The sequence below is a fragment of the Erithacus rubecula genome (assembly GCF_903797595.1).
Source record: "Erithacus rubecula genome assembly, chromosome: 6".
NCBI classification, from domain to species: Eukaryota; Metazoa; Chordata; class Aves; order Passeriformes; family Muscicapidae; genus Erithacus; species Erithacus rubecula.
In genome coordinates, this window is record NC_136688.1 from 51,678,798 (window position 1) to 51,698,661 (window position 19,864).

The 19,864-nt window shown below is 39.3% G+C and overlaps 1 protein-coding gene across 1 annotated transcript in view; it reads left to right on the top strand.

Moving 5' to 3' along the window:
* The window catches only part of KIF26A (kinesin family member 26A), a 93,040-nt gene that overhangs the window by 56,061 nt on the left and 17,115 nt on the right, over positions 1-19,864 (top strand). Inside the window, exon 5 of the mRNA XM_079308612.1 lies at positions 9,069-9,252. Within this exon, the coding sequence (XP_079164738.1) occupies positions 9,069-9,252 (184 nt within the window). The remainder of the gene's footprint in view (positions 1-9,068; positions 9,253-19,864) is intronic.

Consider the following 19,864-nt stretch of genomic DNA (forward strand, 5'->3'; position numbering starts at 1 on the left):
GCTTGATCAACTGCAGGATTACTCTGATGCTACTTTTTAATTCTCTATGAAATATTTAATTCTCTATGAAATACTGAATTTTGGCTTTCTAAAACTTCCTTCATCCTTCTTGCTGGAGTATGGAAGGTGTTTCTTTTGGCAGGACATTTCAAAGATCTTAGCCAGTATCTCACTCATCATTAGTTAGTGCTGCTATTGGGTTTGCTTTCTGCTTTGTTTTTGGCTTTTTTTGTGTCTTCAGTGTTAGAATTCACTTATTAGGAAGCACTTGACCTCTGGAGGAAAGGACTCGATGGATGTTAATCAGCATATAATAAATCTAATCTAAATGTTATTAGTGGAGCTTTCTGGACTTTAGGGAAAGCTTCAGAATATTGTTTGATAATGCATCTCAAGCAGGTCTTCAGGAGTTGCTCATTTTTAGTGAAATTTGAAGTTACCATCTTTGGGTCAGAAATAGTCAGATCTCTCCATCTGCAGTGATGGAAAAACATGCATCTCAAATTTTCCTTCCAAGTGTTATTTTAAAGGGTGCTGCAGTATCAGCCTGTTATACCTCTGAGGAGTATCACTTCAGAACTCATGTCAGTTAAATAAATCATAGTAACCCTGGGTCTAGAAGCCCATGTGTCCCTCCTCTGTTTAAAAATACTCATTGTGTAGGCATACCACTTCTGTACTTGGATGATTTCCACTGCATCATTTAGTGCTGTCAGTGACCATTTAACTCACTAACAGTAGGAATAAGTAAATGCCCCCCTGAGAAGTTATGTGCTTGGCAGTATAGGTGTCAAGCCTTTGACTAAGCATCTGAAATAAAACCCAGCTGAAGTGGGAATGGATCCTCTGTGGATTTTCTAGATGTGCAATAAAATATGGTACTGAGGGAGCTGGAATTGATGAGAAAGGTGTATCTGTGGGGATGGTGTGTTGGGTCAAAGGAAGGTAACAGGAGAACCCACCTCAGAGCTTTTATTGTGAAGAGGCGTATTCAAAGATGCTAGCTTGTATTCAGACTGCCATATGCAATCAGGAACATGGAAATACTGAATTTCCCCCTCTTCTGGTCCTTCTCTTTCCTGTTACATATTTGATTGTGGTGTTCCAGACAAACCTTTGTTAGCCATGTCAGGTCTCATCTTTTCCTCTTACAAATACATGTACCTCTTCCCTAGAGCAACCTGAATGAGCAGCATGATTTTTGTATATCAGGATTTTTGTATACAAAGCAAAATTTTAAGTAATCGATTTAAGTGTTACTTCAATAGTGAAGGGCTAGTTAGCACCATTGTTTAAATTGCATTACTTTGTAGTTTTAAAAATGACTTTCTTACTTTTTCTTGACAGAATACAAATGAGACTAGAATTCTATTTTGCTCAACCTGACTGTAATGCTTCTGTGTCTTGCTGGCAAATAAGTCCAACTTTTTTTTTTTTTGCCTAAGGAGTGAGTTTAGATTGATGTGGTTCTGCCTGCTTTAGCTCACTTAGCTCATGAAACAGAGTGGGGAAATATTGCTGGCACTCAGGTAGCTGTATTTTCAGTACATAGCTATCCATGCAGTGTGCAGCCTGGGAACTGACATATTTCTGTATTAGGTGTTGACAGTCTTGCTTACTTAAAGATTAACCTACACAGGTTTTCAGCAGTTTGTCATATGGTACAGTTGTAAACAGCAAGTGTGGAAGTGCAGCAATATGTTCATCTGCTCTTGCTTTGTTTAACATCATTAGTGAGCAGAGCTGGAAATGGTATGTGGCAGGCTGCTGTGACTAGCTGTTATTCTGATGTGTATATATATATATGAATATACTCATATAAAAGTCAGTTCCTGAACACTGGTTCTGGCTGCTGAAGCAATGTTCTTTGGCCAGAAAAATGTCTTAAACCTGCAAGCTGAAGAGAATATGGCAGTGACAATTTTGTAGCAGCAACCTCAGAAGCTGCTGGTTTGGGAAGAATGGTTGGAGTGCAGTTGTCAGTGCTTGTGAGGATCTGCCCTTTTGTGTTTCTTAAACTTGGGGAAAAAATTACAGAGAAGTGGTGAAAATTTCTTCTTGGATACCTGTATGCAAATTGCTTGAATGCTTGAAGATGGGCTAGATTGGTTGCTTCTGTTAATTTAATAACCAGCTGAGTGGAGGGAACAGCTCTTGGGTCTCTACAGCATGAGGGAACTCTTCTGATGTCAGGAGAAAATTGCAGGTTTGTTTAGCTTCTCATCTTCTGGAGATTCTGAGTTTATCTCAGAGTGGCTTTGCCTGGCCTTTCTCTACTGTGCCTGAATTCAGGTGAGCCTTGATTATTACTCACTGGTGCACAAAGCCTTTATTCCATACTTCATGTTCACAAGTTGTGAACAGAGTTGGGGGCAAGCAGCAAGGATGGTCAGAAATCAAGGAAACCTGACATGTGGGGAGAAGGTTGGAAGGATTGGGACTTCTTAATTTGAAAAAAGAAGACTGACAGGGATATGGTAGTGGTTTTCATCCATGTAACAGCTGCAGGGGAAGGAAATAAGCTTCTGCATTTCTGCTGGTGGGGTGGGGGGAAATTAGGGAATGGGAGACATGAGATATGAATTTTCTGATTAAGTGTAGTTAAAAAGTGTCTAGTAAAAATCTGTGAAACGATGATGTTCCTAATATGTCAACACTGCTGATTTTTATTTCTGCCTTGCTGATTTTAATAAGAGATAGTAAGAGAAAATTACAAGGTCAAAGTGAGAGGCTGAAATACAAGTCTGAATTTCAAGATTATGCTATGTGCATGAAAGCAATGCATGAACTTTGTCTCAAATTGGAGATACTTGCTCTCACAGTGTTGGTGAGGTAACATCCTTAAAATACTAAATGTGGTTTGACATTTTGGAATGTTTCAGAATAATGGGTTTCTATTGAAACTTTATTACCCTCACCCATTATAAAAATGCCATTGTTTGAGGCTGTGCATTGTGATCCAGATGAACTAATTATTTATTGAGGAAGTCAAAACACAGAAATAAAGAACATTAATTGTTTGTTCTTCCTGGCAGTGATTCTCAGCAACATTGCTGGGACAGCTAAGCAAACAAAGGTTTGGTGCAGAATTTGTGTAATGGTATGAAGTGGGGAAAGTGTCTGTGTCCTCCAGAATTTGGACATCCATCACAGGAGCTGAGTAAGCTTGAGGGAGGAAGAGACCATACCCTTAAAGTTTATCATATGCTTTATAAGTGGCTCCTTGGACAAAAATTACTCTAGAAATACAGATGGTGCCTGTACTGTCCAAACCTTTATAATGTATTTTGACATTCCTGGTTTTCTCTTTAAAAACTTGTTTTCTAAACCACACTTTGTTTTCCAAGATGAATGCTGTTAGTGGAAACAGATACCTTGCTAGTTTCTAATTTTCCTTGGGGTTTTGGGTAGCAGCTGCATTTTTATTTCAGTTGTGCTTCCTTTATAATTTTTGAACCACCAATAATAAAAATAATGATGCCAACCAAGTTTATCCTGTGAGTTGTGGAAGGCTTGGGACAGGGTGCTGGAGGATGTATTGTAGGACATCCGTCTATTTGTTGCCTATTTTGATGAGTGATTAAGGAAACAATAACTGGAACTGCAGATAGGATGACAGGCTGTGACTTTCCCACTGCTTCTTTGGAGCTGGCAGGCAGCAGGAAAAGATTGGGATATTGGTTATGTGGGGGAATTTATGCCTTGTTGAGCTGAGAACTGGGCAAGTTTGGGAAAGCTTTGCTTTAAAGTCGACTGGTTCTCACTGTAAGCCTGCATCCATAATTTTTCAAACTTAGGAGATGGCTCAAATTCAGGATAAAAATCACTTCTGTGATGTCTGTCAAGGTCAAACCAAAAGTCTTGAGTAAGCATACTCTTCTGTAAAGTCCAAAGTTCAGGATATTTAAAGCTTGGACTGTACAATTCTTTGGCCTTGACCCTTTCAGTGAAGCACTTCAGCATTTTCACAATATGAATAATGATGGTGATCTCTGAGAGCTAAGACTGGCTAATAACACTAGACCTGTTAATATTTAATGAGTCAAGTTGAAATGAATGTTCAGAAGTTTTATTATTCTTGTCTGTGGAGCTTAGTAATGGGAAGCAGGAGTCCCAGCTCTATTTCTGACTTGTGGCAGTTTGTCCATGAATGTACTGTGTCCACTGAGTCCTCTGCCTTTATCTCAGTTGACCCATTTATAGTGTGTGTCCCAAAGTATTTCATAGCTCTCTTCCTTCTGAGGGTTAACAAAATTCACAAAGTTTAGAGAAAAATTTTATAACTTTGAATAGTTATGAAAGTTTCAAATATAATTTTCTTTTTTTTTTTTTTTGGTGGAAAAATGCTCAGAAAGAGTGCTTTAGGGATTTAAATTGTGCTGTTTACTTTCACAGTTATAATGTGCAGACTGTGTGCAGGGAGTGTAAGCCAGAAGCAGCTTGCTGTACATCAGAATATCTGAAATGTCATGCTAACAACACAGGCAGAATTTAAAATTAAAAATGGCATGGCTCTTTCAATGAGCAGGCTTTGTAGCTACTGCTGTTGCACAGTCTTGTTCCCTTGGTGCTGAGCATTATGTAATTGATCTGACCATGATTTTCCTCACTGGTCTCATCCATGCATGGCAGAAAACCCAGTAATCTGTAAATTGTGTGGGGGAAGGAGCAGGTTAGAGACTGTCCCTTGTCATTTGATATTTGAGTGCCCCTGCATGTGCCATATATTAGTTTTATTTTCTACCCTGACGCCTAGCTATGAGGAAAGAACTCTCCAGTGCATCTTAAAAGACATCTTCTATTAAAGAGGGAAAGAGTTAAGCAAAATGCAGACAGTAGATCTCACAGCTAAAAGTAATATACATGGATGTCCTTCATGCTTTAAGTGGAAGAGAAGTGTGAGAGTGTGGGGCTTAGTTTCCCTTGTAAGAGAAGAAGTGGTTGTGAAGGCTGAGTGGGGAAAGAGAGGATAGGTGGGAAATGTAAAATTCTGTCAGAGCTATGGCAAATGTTTGGCACATGCCTGGAGAAACACATAATGGTAATGCTTAAGTTTTGTGTAGAATTCCCTAAAGGTCATAATTTTCCCTATGAGGAAGCAGAAGTTGATATTTAACAAGGTCATTGTGGTGCTGGAGGTGTGTGAGGGCCTCCTGTGCAAGATTAAATTTGAGAAAAAGAAGCAGGTCAGGCAATAGCACCAAGTTAAGCTCCCTACAGAAAGTGATCGCTGTGAGCTTGAGTTCTCTCTTTCTGGTGCTAGGCAAAAGGGGCCCAGTTTAGGAGAGCTTTTCCAACCCTGTCTCCATGGAACAAATGCCCCCTGAGAAAAGGAATTCTGGAGAAAAGACACAACTGACGACTTAAGTGTACATTCAGAAATTGTTGGATAAGGACTGCAGAAAGTCTGGCACTCTGGAGTGTCTCAGGGCTGACTCCATGCAAATGCATCCTCTCATGAATTTTACTGAAGTAAAGAGGTTTCTGAAGTTAGATTCTGTTTGATTTCTTTGGGCCCATGTCCAGACCAGCTTGGCCTATATTTTGGCCTAATGAGTAAGTGTCTGGGATGCCACCAAGAGTATTGTTTGTTCTGCAAGAAGCTCATAGGGATTGGTGAATGTTCCTGTTGTGCTCTTTGCCTGGACCTGCCCAGGAGCCCAAGCAAAGCATGTGAAAGGGGCTGCCCAACTGGCTTTTTGTTAAAGAACTGACTGTGCTTTCTATAGAGCTGAGGATGACAATTACTTGAATTCATATTCAGAGTCTGCAGTTTGATAGTGATGTTTTGTTTTGCCTAAATTGCCCTATGCTTTCAATTAGACCCTTACCCTTTCCCTTTCAGAAAACACCCCAAAACAACAAACAAAATCAAACCCAGCAAGCTGTTTGATACTGCTTTTGCAAGTTATCTCTGATGTTCCAACTCCAGAAATAACCTTGTTTGAATGTCAGGCAAAGCCATTCTTGCATTCAAACACAGAGAGGTTGTAATTAAGCTTTGTGCACTGTTACCTGACATGAGATGCTTTTTAAGTGTGAACCACACACATCATTATTAGTGCAGTTGGCTGGTTGCCCATCAAAGCACTGATTATTTTCTACCACAGCTACTCCAGTTCCTCTGCTTTGTTTCCTGTTATCTCACATGGACATCAACAATCCCTTTGCCAAATTTCTTAGTAAAATCATCACCCTGCAGACTCACAGGAAGAGGATTTATCAGCACTACAGCAGTTAATTGCTTTAGGTAGCATGTGCCACTGTCCTTTGAACAGTGAAGGTGCAGAAAGGTTGTGCAAACTGTCAATGTGAACCAATTTGAAAGTGGTTCTGGCTTGGTGCAGAAGTTAAGGTAATTAGTAACAGATTCAGTATATTGGATCTGCTTATCAAAATGTCCCAGAAATGTGCTACTGAGGTATTTTGAGAAACGCTATATTTCTAAAAAATGCCATTTTCTGTTCATTGTTTGTATGTTTTGCTTAGCTTGGCCTTTTTGGCTGCAGTTACTCATTGGGTGTTAATGCTTAGTTAGCTGCTTGAACACACAATTCCTGAGTAAATTTGTCCTTTGTATCTCATTCCCTTTCATGTATGTTTCCCAGAGGAGCTCCTCCAGCCTGATCTGTTGCAGGAGTAATTATTTCATCAGGATTTAATGTATATCTTGATTGCACTTTGAAGACATTCTCTTGAGGAGTTTTTGTAATTTCGACAAGGGATCATAGCATGTAAACAAGAAAATAAACATTATCTTTCATATTAATCAACAAGACGATTAAATAATAAGCAGGATTGTTAATTGGTACTTGGAGATAGATGCTAATGACTGTCTTGAGTTCCACAATGACAGTACCAACAGGTAGAGACTCTTTTCTGCACAGTAAAGCTGAATACAATTTAGGAGGCATTACAGTTTCAATGTGCAGCTGCAACCACAGTGAAGTTGTGCAACTGTGTTCCTGGTGTCCTATTTCAGCATATGTTTTCATAGTGAATGAAGTATTAGCAAGGGGCTTGGAGATTTAGGCAGTTAAATCAGTTCTCATTGCCACCAAACCCTTGAGGTTCTGTATAAACCCATGCTTGTGGTATTTTGCTTCGCTGTAGGATGCAGCTCCTGCTGGTTTCAGGATGCAGTAGTAGTCAAAAGCTGCTTCTTTCCTCAGAGGCAAAAGTCCAACTTGTTCCTCAAAAGACATTGGCTTTGGGCTCCCTCTGAGTTTGGAACTAGAGCCTCATTTTTTTATCAGATGAGTCTTTGTCTTTTTCTATATACTGTAGTGTTTATATAGGGAGAAGGAAGCATGTAGGAGGTATGTGTCTCTAGAAGTTGAAGCAAAAAAGTTCAGGAGTTTAACACACAAGTTTAGGAATATAGAGAAAAGGGCTGGGGATTTTGGAGATCTGTAATGAGAGTCTTGCTGTTGTTCTAACTAGCTGTCTAATTTTGACTCAAGTGTCCAGTTTTGCACCTCAGACAAAGCCAGTTCTTTGTGCTGTTGCTCATTTGAAGCCAATAGTGCAGCTGGGAGAAACTCTGCAGCCCTTCTGCTCTTGGTGTTAATTTTTATTTCTAACCTACAATAAATATAAGCAAAGGAACAGTTTCCCTCTCTGATCACCTTACTAAGGTGACTAAGCCTGAGGCTGCCTGACAATGATGACAAGATTTGTAGCAAGGCTGGGGTTTTAGATTTATCCTTAATTCATTATGACAGCTGAACACTGCCTTGGTTTCTCCATAGGTCTCTTGCTTATAATACTTCACAGATGCTAGTGCCAGTTTGATCTCACTGAAAAATACTTGGAGATCTTGGGTTGAGAGACATGATGAAAATATAAAGTAGTCATTGCATAATCATGCTTATTAATTTGTTCAAAGTGACAAAACTTTAAATTGCAAACATGGACCAGAATAGTGGTTTGTCCCCAAAGACCTGCTGGCATCAGTAGTGTGGTCTCAGCATGTCCACAGATGCTGGCAGTGGGACACCTTGTGCTTTTGCTGCCCTGACAGTCATTCAAAGTAATGCTAAAGGTAACAATTTGGATGCTTTTATGGTATTTATCTGTCAGTGGACTGCCTACTGACAGTCTCAGGGTCACATCCACAGGTGTCTTTTTCAGGTGGTAAAGCTCTCTTTGAGAGAACTGAGATTTCACCCTCATTGCCATGCCCAGCATGTGCTTGCTAATATATATATATATATATATATATATATATATATATTCTATTCTGCTTAAAATAATCATTCTGCAGGGTGAATTTTATTTTCCTATGTGGGTTTTCATGTAGGGAAGAGTTTCTGTTTAGGTTTCTTGCTATCTTGTTTGGTGCTGCTGATGGGGAATAGCAGAAAAAACAGATTATGTTCCTATTTTTATTCACAAGGAAGAATGTTACAGTTTTAATTGTATGTTCTAATTTTTCATCCTTCTTCATCTTTTATGTTTTGGAATTCTACATTTCAAAAGCAGGATCATTATCATTCAGCACATTAAAGCATGTCTTTTTAATAGCTTTCCATTTTAATGTGAAAGAATGGAGTTGGGGAGGAAAAACCAATCTGTCTTGAAGGAAATGTTCTGTTATCTAAGGATTTTCTGTGCAGCCAACAGGAGAGGATCTTGAGCTTGGCTGAATTGGAGTGCCATTCTCTGCCTTGAGTAACTTGTACAAAGAACCATTTTCATAATGTTATCACCAGCAAAGTCCATCTGGTTCTGCCAGTGACAAGGGGATTATTTCAGCTTTTTATTACATTGGTGAGATGGTAGTTTTTTAGGGCTCAGATGTCAGACTGTTGAGGGAAAGAAGGGCAAGTTAGATAATAATTGAAATTCTGTTGGTGGAGAAAATAACTGAATATTTTACCAGTAATTTTTCTACCCATATTTCCTTTATTAGTGTCCTGATGACTTGTCCCTATGAAATCAGATTAGAATGCAATGACTTGATTTGTTAAACAGGCAATGATGACAATAAGCATCTGTTTGTCTGGTTCAGATTCCTGTTAACACCTAAATAACATTATCTTTTTTTTGCTATTACTTTTATACAGAGCAGCACAGAAGCTTAACCTGTCTTCGAAGAGAAAGAAATACCATCCACCACTGCCACACACACATGACTTCTCTATTTATGCCACTAATTTTAGTGGCATCCTGCAGCTCTGTCCTCCCCCAGCACCACCATGCCTTCTGAGAGCTGTGTCCAAAATCAAGGACAACCCTGGCATTGGAAAGGTAACTTTGCATTTCAGTATTTTAAAATATTTTTCTAGACAAATTTTAACTGGGCTGGAAGCTTCCAGCCTAGAACAGAGCTGGATTGGCTCAAGAAAAAGGTTTTGGGATAGAGAGAGTCACATCCATTTGAATGTGCCTGAGTGCTGTTACCTCCTGTGGACTTTGCAGAGAGTAAGAGACAAAATCTCCTTTGATGTCCAAACCCACTGGTCCAAACCCAGTGCCCCATTCAGGCTTCAGCTGTGGAAGGAGTCTCTGTGTTGGCAGCAGGACTCAGGCACTGGTGCTCTCTCTCTGCTGAGGTTAAGGGGATAGGCTCAGGGGGCTTTGTTTCCCTCTGCTTCATATGTCATTGTAAGAGTGGGGAAATGGAGTAGCAGTCTTACCACCTTAGGAAATGCAGCACCTTTGAAATTGAAAAATTTGTGATAAGTTTATCTGAAATTAATTAAAATACCACCCAATTACTTGGAGCTTTATTCACATTTATAACTGTTTAATCACTCACACAACAGGGTTTGAATACTTATTTACATAGGCTGCAAGAGACTAGTGTTAGAAGATAGAATTGAAGTATGTAATGTGCACAGGAGAGCTAAAATATGCACCTAGAGTAACTCTACAAATCAGCATTAACATAAAGAGTTTGTCAGCCTAACTACCTGGAGCTGACACTTGCTCACAGAAGATACTCTATATTTTCTGAGTTTGTGCTTATTGGAAAAGAAAGGAGTAATTTGGGCTGATTTAAGCAGGTGAAAACTCACAGAGGAAAATGGATTGGTTTTTTTTCTCCTGCTTTTCCAGTGTTTTGGAAAAGGGGATGCACTGATGGAATACAGTAAACCTGGCACAGTAGACATTCCTGGGTGGAGGAGGGTTTGCTAAACAATGTCCTTTCTATGTGTGAGTTTAACAAAACCCATTTGTTGTGCCTGTTTGGTTTTTTTTTTCCTGTGAGACAGTACTTGGCCGTGGCACCAGGAATAACAGGGAGCATGGCATTTCTGAGGCACTTTGCCTTAGGAAGACCTTTAAAGTATGATTGTATATTCTTGTGCCTGAAGCTCAATAAAACTGTCTCTGCACTTGTGTGCCTGCAGCTGTGTAGCCAAGAGACTGCTTGGCTTGTCCCTGTGCTTTGAGAGTGGCTGGTGGAACTTCCCTACATGAATATTCCCTACAGAATATCCTGAATTGGAAGGAACCTACAAGGATCGTGGAGCACTGAAGATCCTGTTTGTTGTGATTCTTGGGGATGGTCCTCTGCAGGGCCAGGAGCTGGACTTGATCCTTGTGGGTTCCTTCCAACTCAGCATCTTCTGTGAAGCTGTGAGAGTTTCAGCTGTGTTCTTCTCACCAAATACTTGTTGACTGCAGTTTGGAAGAATCCTGTGCTTTGCTCGAGAGGATAAGAGCTTTCTGCTGCTAATTGAATCAGCCCTTTAGTTGAGATTTAGAGCATCCAAATGGTGATGGGGTAGGCTAGTTACCAGTTTTAGTGCTCCTCAAAACCCAAAGTAGCCATTTCTGAAAGACAGTGTAAGATATGCAGTACATACTAAATGTCTCTTGACCCATTCCTCTTTTGCAACTTTATAAATATCAGTGCTTGCCTTAAAGACCTTCCAGCAATACAGCTTTTCTAAAAATTATGAGTCAGCACAGATTAAATTTCATGTGTCTGAATTCTTAGAACTTGTGATCCAAGGAGGAGAAGTGTCATTCCTCTATAGGTGTTCTTAAGTACTAAAAATTAATAGTTTCACCTTTTCTGAGCAGTGCCAAATGACTTTTGGTAGCCTTTAGCTCACTGTGCATTAGCACTCTCCATTATTTCCTGCTCAACAGCTTCTGCTGTTCAAGATTTACTCAGCTGGTATCTCATGATGAGGGTGATGGGAATAAAGTAGTTACTTTTCTTCCTCACTGCTTTAAGTATCCCAGCAATAGAGAGAGCAGTGAACACTGGCAGTTGTGCTGTGGTCCTCTGCTAAAATCAGTCTCTCTTCTAACAGCTTTTTAATTTACACTTCTGGTTATAATTTTCCTCAGATTTTTCTTGCAGCCTGTCCAATACTGAATATAAGATACACATATGGAACAGAATCAGTGGTGAATTCTGGAGTCACTTTTTCCTACCACAGCATCTGTGTCTGTGGTTGGTACTCCATGTGGTTTGGGTGATCATTTCCATTTCAGCAGTGGGCCTCACTATTACTGTGTAGTTACAGTGGGTTAAGCAGCTGGTGAGGCAGCCTTTGCCTCCCTCACCTCTGAGGAGAAGTTGTTGAGTGAGAATGAAAAACAGAAGTAACAAACTGGACACTCGTGCAGTGTCCAGGATGCTTCAATGAGAGGAATGTGCCTCCCTTTATAAAAAAATGAAGAGATGAATGATATGCCAACTATGCCAGAATACTGTTTATTCTATGTGAGTAGTGCCTGAATATTACAGTGCATAATTATTGTTTGTACTGACACATTCTGTGCAGTCCTATTTCTGTAGTGAATCCACTGGAAGCTTGAAGCACATGTTGAAGCCTTTACAAAGGCAAATATGACTGGATTTCTGTATTGTCTCTGCAATGGTAATTCTTAACATTTTTTCCATTCACTGATACTCAGGGTTGGTTCAATATATTCTGAGAGACACAGAAACGATGTGGAAAATGTGATGTAATTTTTGGGGCCATCAGATAAATAAACTATTCTGAACTGGGTGATGGGACAGTTGAATCCAAGGAGCTGACTGAAAGTAGCATCTGAACTATTTTGTGTTCTTCTGGGCTGTCAAGAGCTGAAGAGGTCCTGCCACTGGTGGGATCTTGTCTTGAACATTTGAGCACAACAGACATTTGGAGAAAGAGGCTTGAGTTCTTGCTTTTGATAATGCAGTTACTGTGCATTGTGAGCACTGCTGGGCAAAGCAGGAATGTGGAGAGATCATGATGGACAGTTCTTGCACTTGAACTCAGTTATTGATTATTTGAGCCCAAGATGTAAATTTATTCTTAATTTCACATCATCATCTCCATGTGTATCAGTGTATCATACAGTTCTTCTGTGGTGAAATTGCTATATGGCTTTTATGGTTGAATAGATTTGTTATTAGATACTTAACTGCAGCAGAGAGCCCTTACATATCTTTTGCAATTTGTATTTATAATTTCTCACTGTTTCAAGTAATTTTTCTGGAAGGTGAAAAATAAATCTTATTAATTTCTTTTACATTTCAGAAATACCAATTTTTTTTTCTGTTTATAATAATTTCAGCAGCAGTGTGTGGACTTGTCCTGTGATACAAATCTTTAATTAAGCCTTTTGCTTAATTTTCTTTAATAAGATTGTAAAGTGTTACACACTTTCACAGGTGCTTGCTGGGGTTGTCAACACGCGGGAATACCAAGCAGGGAAAAGTTGAAAAATAAAAAAAGCAACAATTTAGAGCAGTAGGTCTGCCTGGGACCTGTGCTTCATATAATCAACAGTAATCAGCCTCATGCACAAAGGAAGATGCCACTGTCAATTCAAAGTGGATACTGAAAGAGCTTTGCACACTACTGATAAATGTTACGTAGCAAAATTCATACCTTTCTCTTGAATGTGCCAAAAGCATCAGAGTCCAAACCATTTAGTTGAATCTTACTTAAAAGGCAATGATCCAGTGCACCATGATTCTTGTAACTGAATCATTTTTGTGGTCTCTCTGGGTGTTATTAAATTTAATGTCAGAATAGTAGGAAAGATGTCTGAAAGCCATTTAATATTGTCACTGGCAAGAAGTTAGATTATGCTCAATTTCTGACATTAATGTGCTACTTAAGATAATTTATCATATTGTGGTATTAAGAAAGACATCCTTTTTACAGTGGCTGCTGTATAGCATTCTAATGTGCTATTTTTCTTTAGCATGGTGGGAAGCTTTTTTCATGCAAAATGTTATTTTCTGGGGCTCTATTCAGCTCATTCTTTATAATACTGCATCACTTACAACAGCAACTTTAAGTGCTCGTCTCTTCCAAGGATTCTGTCAATTTTTTTTAATGTTAGAATGACAGAATGCTCCTATATGAGACAATTGAAGTGGAGCATTTAAAGAGAGCCTGAATTGTCAGACATGTTTCTTGGACAGGTATATGCATACTGCTCTCCATTTATGAGTTTTAGACATTTACTTCCATTTATGCTTTACTAAAGCCATAGCTAAGGTACTGCTAAGATGATTTACTGATCATGCAGGGTTGTTTTAAGTGTGCTGTGTGTTCCATTCACTGGTTCTTATGCTGGTTTCATGATGGATAACAAATAGGTACTTAATTTTGTCATCTTTACTGCTCCTTGTTCCCTAATGACTGAAGCATTATTTCTGATATAAGTCATGTATCACAGTAAGTACTCACCCATCGATGTAGGTAATGCTGTATTATCCAAGGTATACTTGCCAAAACACCTTGAACTGCTTAAACAAAAGTGTGGAAAAGTGAGATAAAAATACATAAGTTCTCATACTTTGTTTTCACCTTGAAAAAATGAAATAGTTTTTCATCATGTTTTCTGAGAGTACAGAATCAATTCTGCAGATTACAGTATAGAAGTGATTTTTTTTTTTTTCTTTTTGTTTTAGGTTCTCCCAGGGGAGCTAGATGGTCTATGCTAGCATGGCAATTTTTGCATATAAATTTGCCATCCATTGGTAGTAGCAGTATATAAAAGGCTTGTAAGAACCACCCACAGTAAAACAATTTAGCAAGGGTTATATATCTGTCAGTTACAATTAAATCCATGAAAAATATTGGCTCTGTACTAGGACTTCTGTAATTTGATTTACACTGTAGTTGAAAAATAAGTGATTTCATTGGAAAATGGTCTTTATTCAATGAAATGTGAATTCATTGTAATTTCTTGGTGAGAAATCTTAATTCAGAATGGTGGGTGTCTAAACATAGTGATTTAATTAACCTGCTATTATACACCATTTTGTGAACATTGGACAAAATTAACTTCTTGGCTGCACAATGCCTGTCAAGGATGTGTGTTTCTAGGGAATATTTAGTGTCCATTCAAATTTGTTATAATGACATTTATTGCTAAAGACCAAATTGCTTGTTCATTTAGGGATTATCATACTGCTGTAATGCAGAATATGATCAGCATTTTTAAAATGGATTCCAGTGTAGTGCCAGGACCTTCCCAAAATACAGAGTTTATTTTAGTAAGAAAGGCTTGAGCACATTTTAAAAATTTATATGCTTTTAATCCATTCCTTTTACTTTTTTCCTTCTCATTATGTCTGATATGAAACTTGACAAGTATATAAGCATCAGATGCTAACAAAGCATCACTACAAAAACATAAACACTGCACATCCATTGATTTCAAAGGAGGTACCATATGTTGCAGTTATGCCTGTGCTAACATACTTGGCTGGGTCAGGATCCTAATTTCCTCAACATTCAAAGTGCCACAGAGTCTAGTCATTACCTAGTGAATTAGTGGAGTCTGTCTACATGTCTGTCCTTAATTAAACTGTGTAGAGTGTTTCCCCTGAAAGGTGAATGACCAATTTTATATATACATATAATTTTTTTTTGTATTTGTTGTCTAAAACATGTAGTAGAGGTCCATTATAGTCTTAGGAGCAGAATTCAGATCATCTGGTTCTTTAAGTGTGAGATGGTCCTTCCCTTTCCTCTAAATCAGAGTTTAAAGCCTTTCCATCTTCCTTGCTTAGGGTGTAATAATCTATGAGAGCCTGATTGTCATTCTCCTGGCTGTTTCTAGTTTCTATCTAGGATTATGTGGAATTGTGTCATTCTGTTAATCAGTGGCTCTTTTCTCTGCAAATTCAGGCTTGGACACAATTTACCTCACTGGTCTTGCCGTTTTGTATTCTTTGATGTGTGGTTTTGCAATAGCTCCATTCAGTTCAGATCCAAAATATCTGGATAAAATTGCTAACTTGCTTCTGACCATCAGTCTTACCTTCAGCTGCCAGTTGCTTCAAATTTTGGGTTTCCCAGGTTTTTGGTCTGTCTCTTCCTTTTTCCAGCCCTGCTTTCTGGCACTGTCATGTGCTTGATGCTCTGTGCTGTGTTGACCTGAAGCCAGCCCATTATTTTGGTTGGTGACTCCTCTGTCCTGTTCTCCTCAGCTCCTGCTGGTTCAGTGTGTTGGGGACATCTGGCAATTATGAGCCCACACCAGCAGGTGATGTGGCAGTGCTGGAGAAGGTCACAGTGTGGGAACAATGGCAGTGGGGCACAGGGTCTCTCCCTGTGACCCTCTGGTGTGGAATGGGGTAACCAGTGTCAAAGGAGGAGGAGCACTGTGAGGGGAGGAAGGGCTGGTACAGCAAGAATGTACCTCCCTCAGATTCTCAGGTATTTTGGTGTTCAGGTGAAAACTGTTAAATATCCATCTAGATTTGATTTTCATAAAGGGTAAAGATCTCAAAGTCTAGGATTTTGTCTCAGGACTACCAGCAGGTTACTGATATTTGAGTGGATCTGTGATTCTCTAGTGATCTCATTGGATGTTTCTAAAACTTTATGGGGTTTGGCCCCAGAGTCCTCCACATAGCCTTGTCTTCCACACAGAGGACTTTTCTTTTTCCCCCCTCATTTATTTTTTTTAGAAATCCTTTTAGAATCCCTTTTGCTAATTAGTCTCCTTAAAATCCCATATGTTTAGGATTAAACTGGTGTGATTTTTGTTTTTATGCTTCATCATACATCCTTTAGATTTTCCCTTCCATAGCTGGAATAAATGAATTCTAGCAGCTGTTTTCTTTTGTTGCCTTCCTTTGCCCTGATTTCCACTGTAAGCTGACAGATAAACTTAAAAAAAAAAAATTCCTTGATTGTTCAAAAATTTTCTCATCCTTGCCAGTGGGGGTTAAAATTACACTCATTGTTGTGCTGGGTGAGGGGCCTCTGACCTTATGCCACCCATTGCTAAAGCTTTTCCAAATTAAATGTTTGTTTATTTATTTTTTGGAATTCTTTATCTTGTAATGACATATTCAAGATATATTTACCATTTTAGTTTCCTAAGCACTTTTGATTTTAATAGTATTTCCTTCAGCAATTCTGCTGACCTCCTGGTTTCTGCATATACACAAATTTGGAAAAGTGCAGTAATGGAGTGTGAACCCTCAGTGTACAAACCCCACCAGATTAGAATCAGCTAATTAATGAGATACTTCAGTTGTTTCCATGATTTAAGCTGTCTTCAGGCACTGAGAAAAATGTTAATAATGCAAAAATATTGTGATATTTATGTTCCTTTTATTTTTGTTTGCAGAAATTGAACTCAAATACAAACATAGCCTCTTTTTCTATCAACATCCTCATTAAAATAGAGCCTCTCTCCAGTATTCAATGCCTGCATGAATGTCTGTGTATACCCTTCATAATTATAAACTTCCACTTGTAATTCTTTTTTTCTTTGTGTCATTCTCTGCATTGAAGAAGAAACAACAAAAGGGAGGGTAAAGGTAGTAATACCACCAAATTTTAGCAAAAAGGATCATTCCCATCACAAGATGGATGTCTGTGTTAGCTCTCCTTAGGGAGTATAAAAGATGTGGGGTGCCCTGAGCCTGAGCTGACTTTTCTGAAATCCCCAAATTTGTATTGTCTTTCCTTTTTTGTGTTTTCTCTCTCTCTTCCCCCTTTCCCCCAGTCCTTTTAGGTCTCTTCGATTCCCACCCTCTGACCTGTTCTTTTTCTTTCAGACTTGTTCATTCTTCCCTTTTTTCCTTCTCCTCTAAATCCCCTTTTTTGTGCTTCTTTGCTTTGTACAAATGTTAGCAGTAGCTGGTACCACTGCAGTTGGAGTTGACTCCAGTACATGTTGTCAAATAATCACCCACAAAGGGTGTGATCTTGTGGGTGAAATTAATTGTGTTTAATTCTAATAATTAATTATCCTAAGCAAATAAAAACATTAGATGCAGTCATTGCTGATTTGCTCCCTAGTTATGGGCCAAAGTTACTTTCAAATTACAGGCCCTGTGTTATCCTGAATCCTCCCCTCCCTGCAAGCCCTTGTTTCTGGATGATTTCCTGCACCTGCTGTCTCTACAGGTGAGCATGCCTTTTGTATGAGAGCTAGATGAAGAGACCCAGGAGAAGGTGCAGTTAAATTGATCCTTAAGGCCAGAGCCATGCTGGCTCTGTAGTACTCACACTGTACTGTTTTCCTGCAGTATTAACTCCAGAAGAATACTGGGATGAGCTTCGGAGCTGAGAATATAAACCTGTCACTTAAGATTGGTCCTCAACCACAGGCATGCAGGAGTGTGAGAAGAATAAACAGTATTGCACCAAACCTTTCCTTTATACACACAGAAGCATGTGCATGCACCCAGCATCTGCCTGCTCTTAGTTTTTGCTCTTGTGAAGGGATGTGTTTGAGTAATCTTTGTGCTTGATGGCACTTCCATGAGCATTTCTGCTTTATTTCTGAGTGAAATCAGTCTGGCTCAGCATCATGAATGAGTGTGGCACATTACAACTCTACAACTACTGATAGATAGCACTTACAGATATATTTAGTGGGCAGGGAAACTAAACATGAAATCAGTGTTTTTCTACTCTGCAAATCAGCTTTTATGCACAAAACACTAAAAGAGGAAGTTTCTCAAGCTGCTTTTCTCTGCCCCCTCACATTCGTCTTGAAAGCTCACTTTTATTGTAAAAATGATGACCCTTGAGGCCTGTTAAGTTTGTTATCTGATCCATTATGGGAAGCTATTTTAGTGTTTTTCTCATTCAGAGAGGTGGTCTTAAAAACCTAATTTGTCACACAAGGATTTTTTTGTGGGTGAAGCCATCATTGTGTTTAGGGGGAGCAATGCCCTAATAGGGGTAACTGGCTGTTTAGGTCAGGAGCAAACCAATTTTCCTCTTATGCAAGCTCTGGCTGCTATAATCTAATAATAGATGGAAGAGAGAACAGAAATGACTGTTTAGATAAGTGCTTTGAAAACAGCATATATTTTAAAATTCATTTTAATCAAGTGACCCTGAAGTGGGCATTTATACTTACATATATTTATATATTTAGGTTTTGTTTCTCTTTTTTGCCCTGAGGGAGGTTATTTTTTATGAGCACCTTGGTAGCATGTCAAGGTTGAGCTAGCAGGCTAATACACAAAGCTGGCTTCATGCAGCTTTTATGGGGAAACAGCCTTGAGTGTGTCACCTCTGATGCACCTTTCTTTTGAGGCAGCTGTTTCATTTATTCTAAGGTTTGCTTGTTTTCTGGGACTGTGTTTTCATATTTATATTACTGTGAAGGGCAAAAGAAAAGAAAGTGTTGAATCAGAGGACAGTTTGAATCAATAGGTGGAAGAATTTGCTGCTGTGTTTGGTGGAGCAGTGTTTATTGGAATGGTTGGTTGTTTCTTAACCTCTTTGTTTGGAAGAAACGTTTGGGAAAAGCTTTTAGAGCTGCTTTGTGGAAAATATTTCCTTTGAGAGTGCTGGAGGAGTTGTGTAGGGATGCCTGTGTGCAGCTTATCCCCCATAGAGAGAAGGAGATAGTTCTTCATGGGAGAAGAAGGGACAGTTGAGAACTTAAATGTCAGAACTACTTTCCCTCCCCAGCTGGTAAAGGCAGGGCCAGTTCAGCATGGTGCTTCCTGCTGCTCCCACGTCTGCTGTGGATCATCCTGGCTTGGCCACTGCATTTCACTGCCCATGCTGGGTGCAGATGTGTCTGCTGTCACCTTTTCATCCTGTCTGGTACGAGGGGCAGTGCCCAAGGGTGGCTCAGCCTGCTCTGGTCTCTGCTTGTTGCCTGCATTTCACATGCTGTGCTTTGCTGAAGTAGGTTTTCAGCTTTGGTTCTTCCTTTGCCAGTATCTCTGTGGACACAGAAGTGACAGGGAAGTGCTGACTGCAAAGTCCATTTTTTTGGTAAAGACACAATGTGTTCATGGAATAAGTGCACACCATTTTAATGGCATAATGTTCTTGAAACGAAGTAAGTAGGAATCAAATTGTTCTGGCATATTTAAGGTTACATTTAGCAAAAGACTTACTGAAATGGAGAATCATTCTATATCAGACAAGTGCTTTTGAACCCTGCTTCTACATCAATATTCAGCTCAGGGCTAAAAGTGAGCCTGACTCATAGAACCATGGAATTGTCTAGGTTGGAAAGGATCTTCAAGTCTAGCTGTTAACCCAGCACTGCCAAGCCCACCACTAAACCAAGTGCTTTAACAGGAGTGGCTGTTTGGTGGCTCAGTGCTGCAGAAGATGAAGGTGCTGATGGGTGCTGTGGACAGTGCATCTGTAAATTGTTGCAGCAGAGATGTATCACAGCCATGGAGGCTCTTCAGCCAGCTGGTTAACTCTGGTGCTGTGAGAGCTGTCTGGTAGTTGAATAAGGAGATCACACTGTTCAGCTTGTTACTGAAACATTTCATACACCTTGGAAAAAGTAATTCTCACTGAACATTGCTTTTCTCTGAAGTCTGTTCTGCAGGGCAGTTCAGAGTTGAAGTTGCACCTGTAATAGTAATTTACTTCAGTGCAGGGTGTATAAAACATGCTGGCTCTGACATGGGAGCATTTCATAAGGATAAATGGTTGTA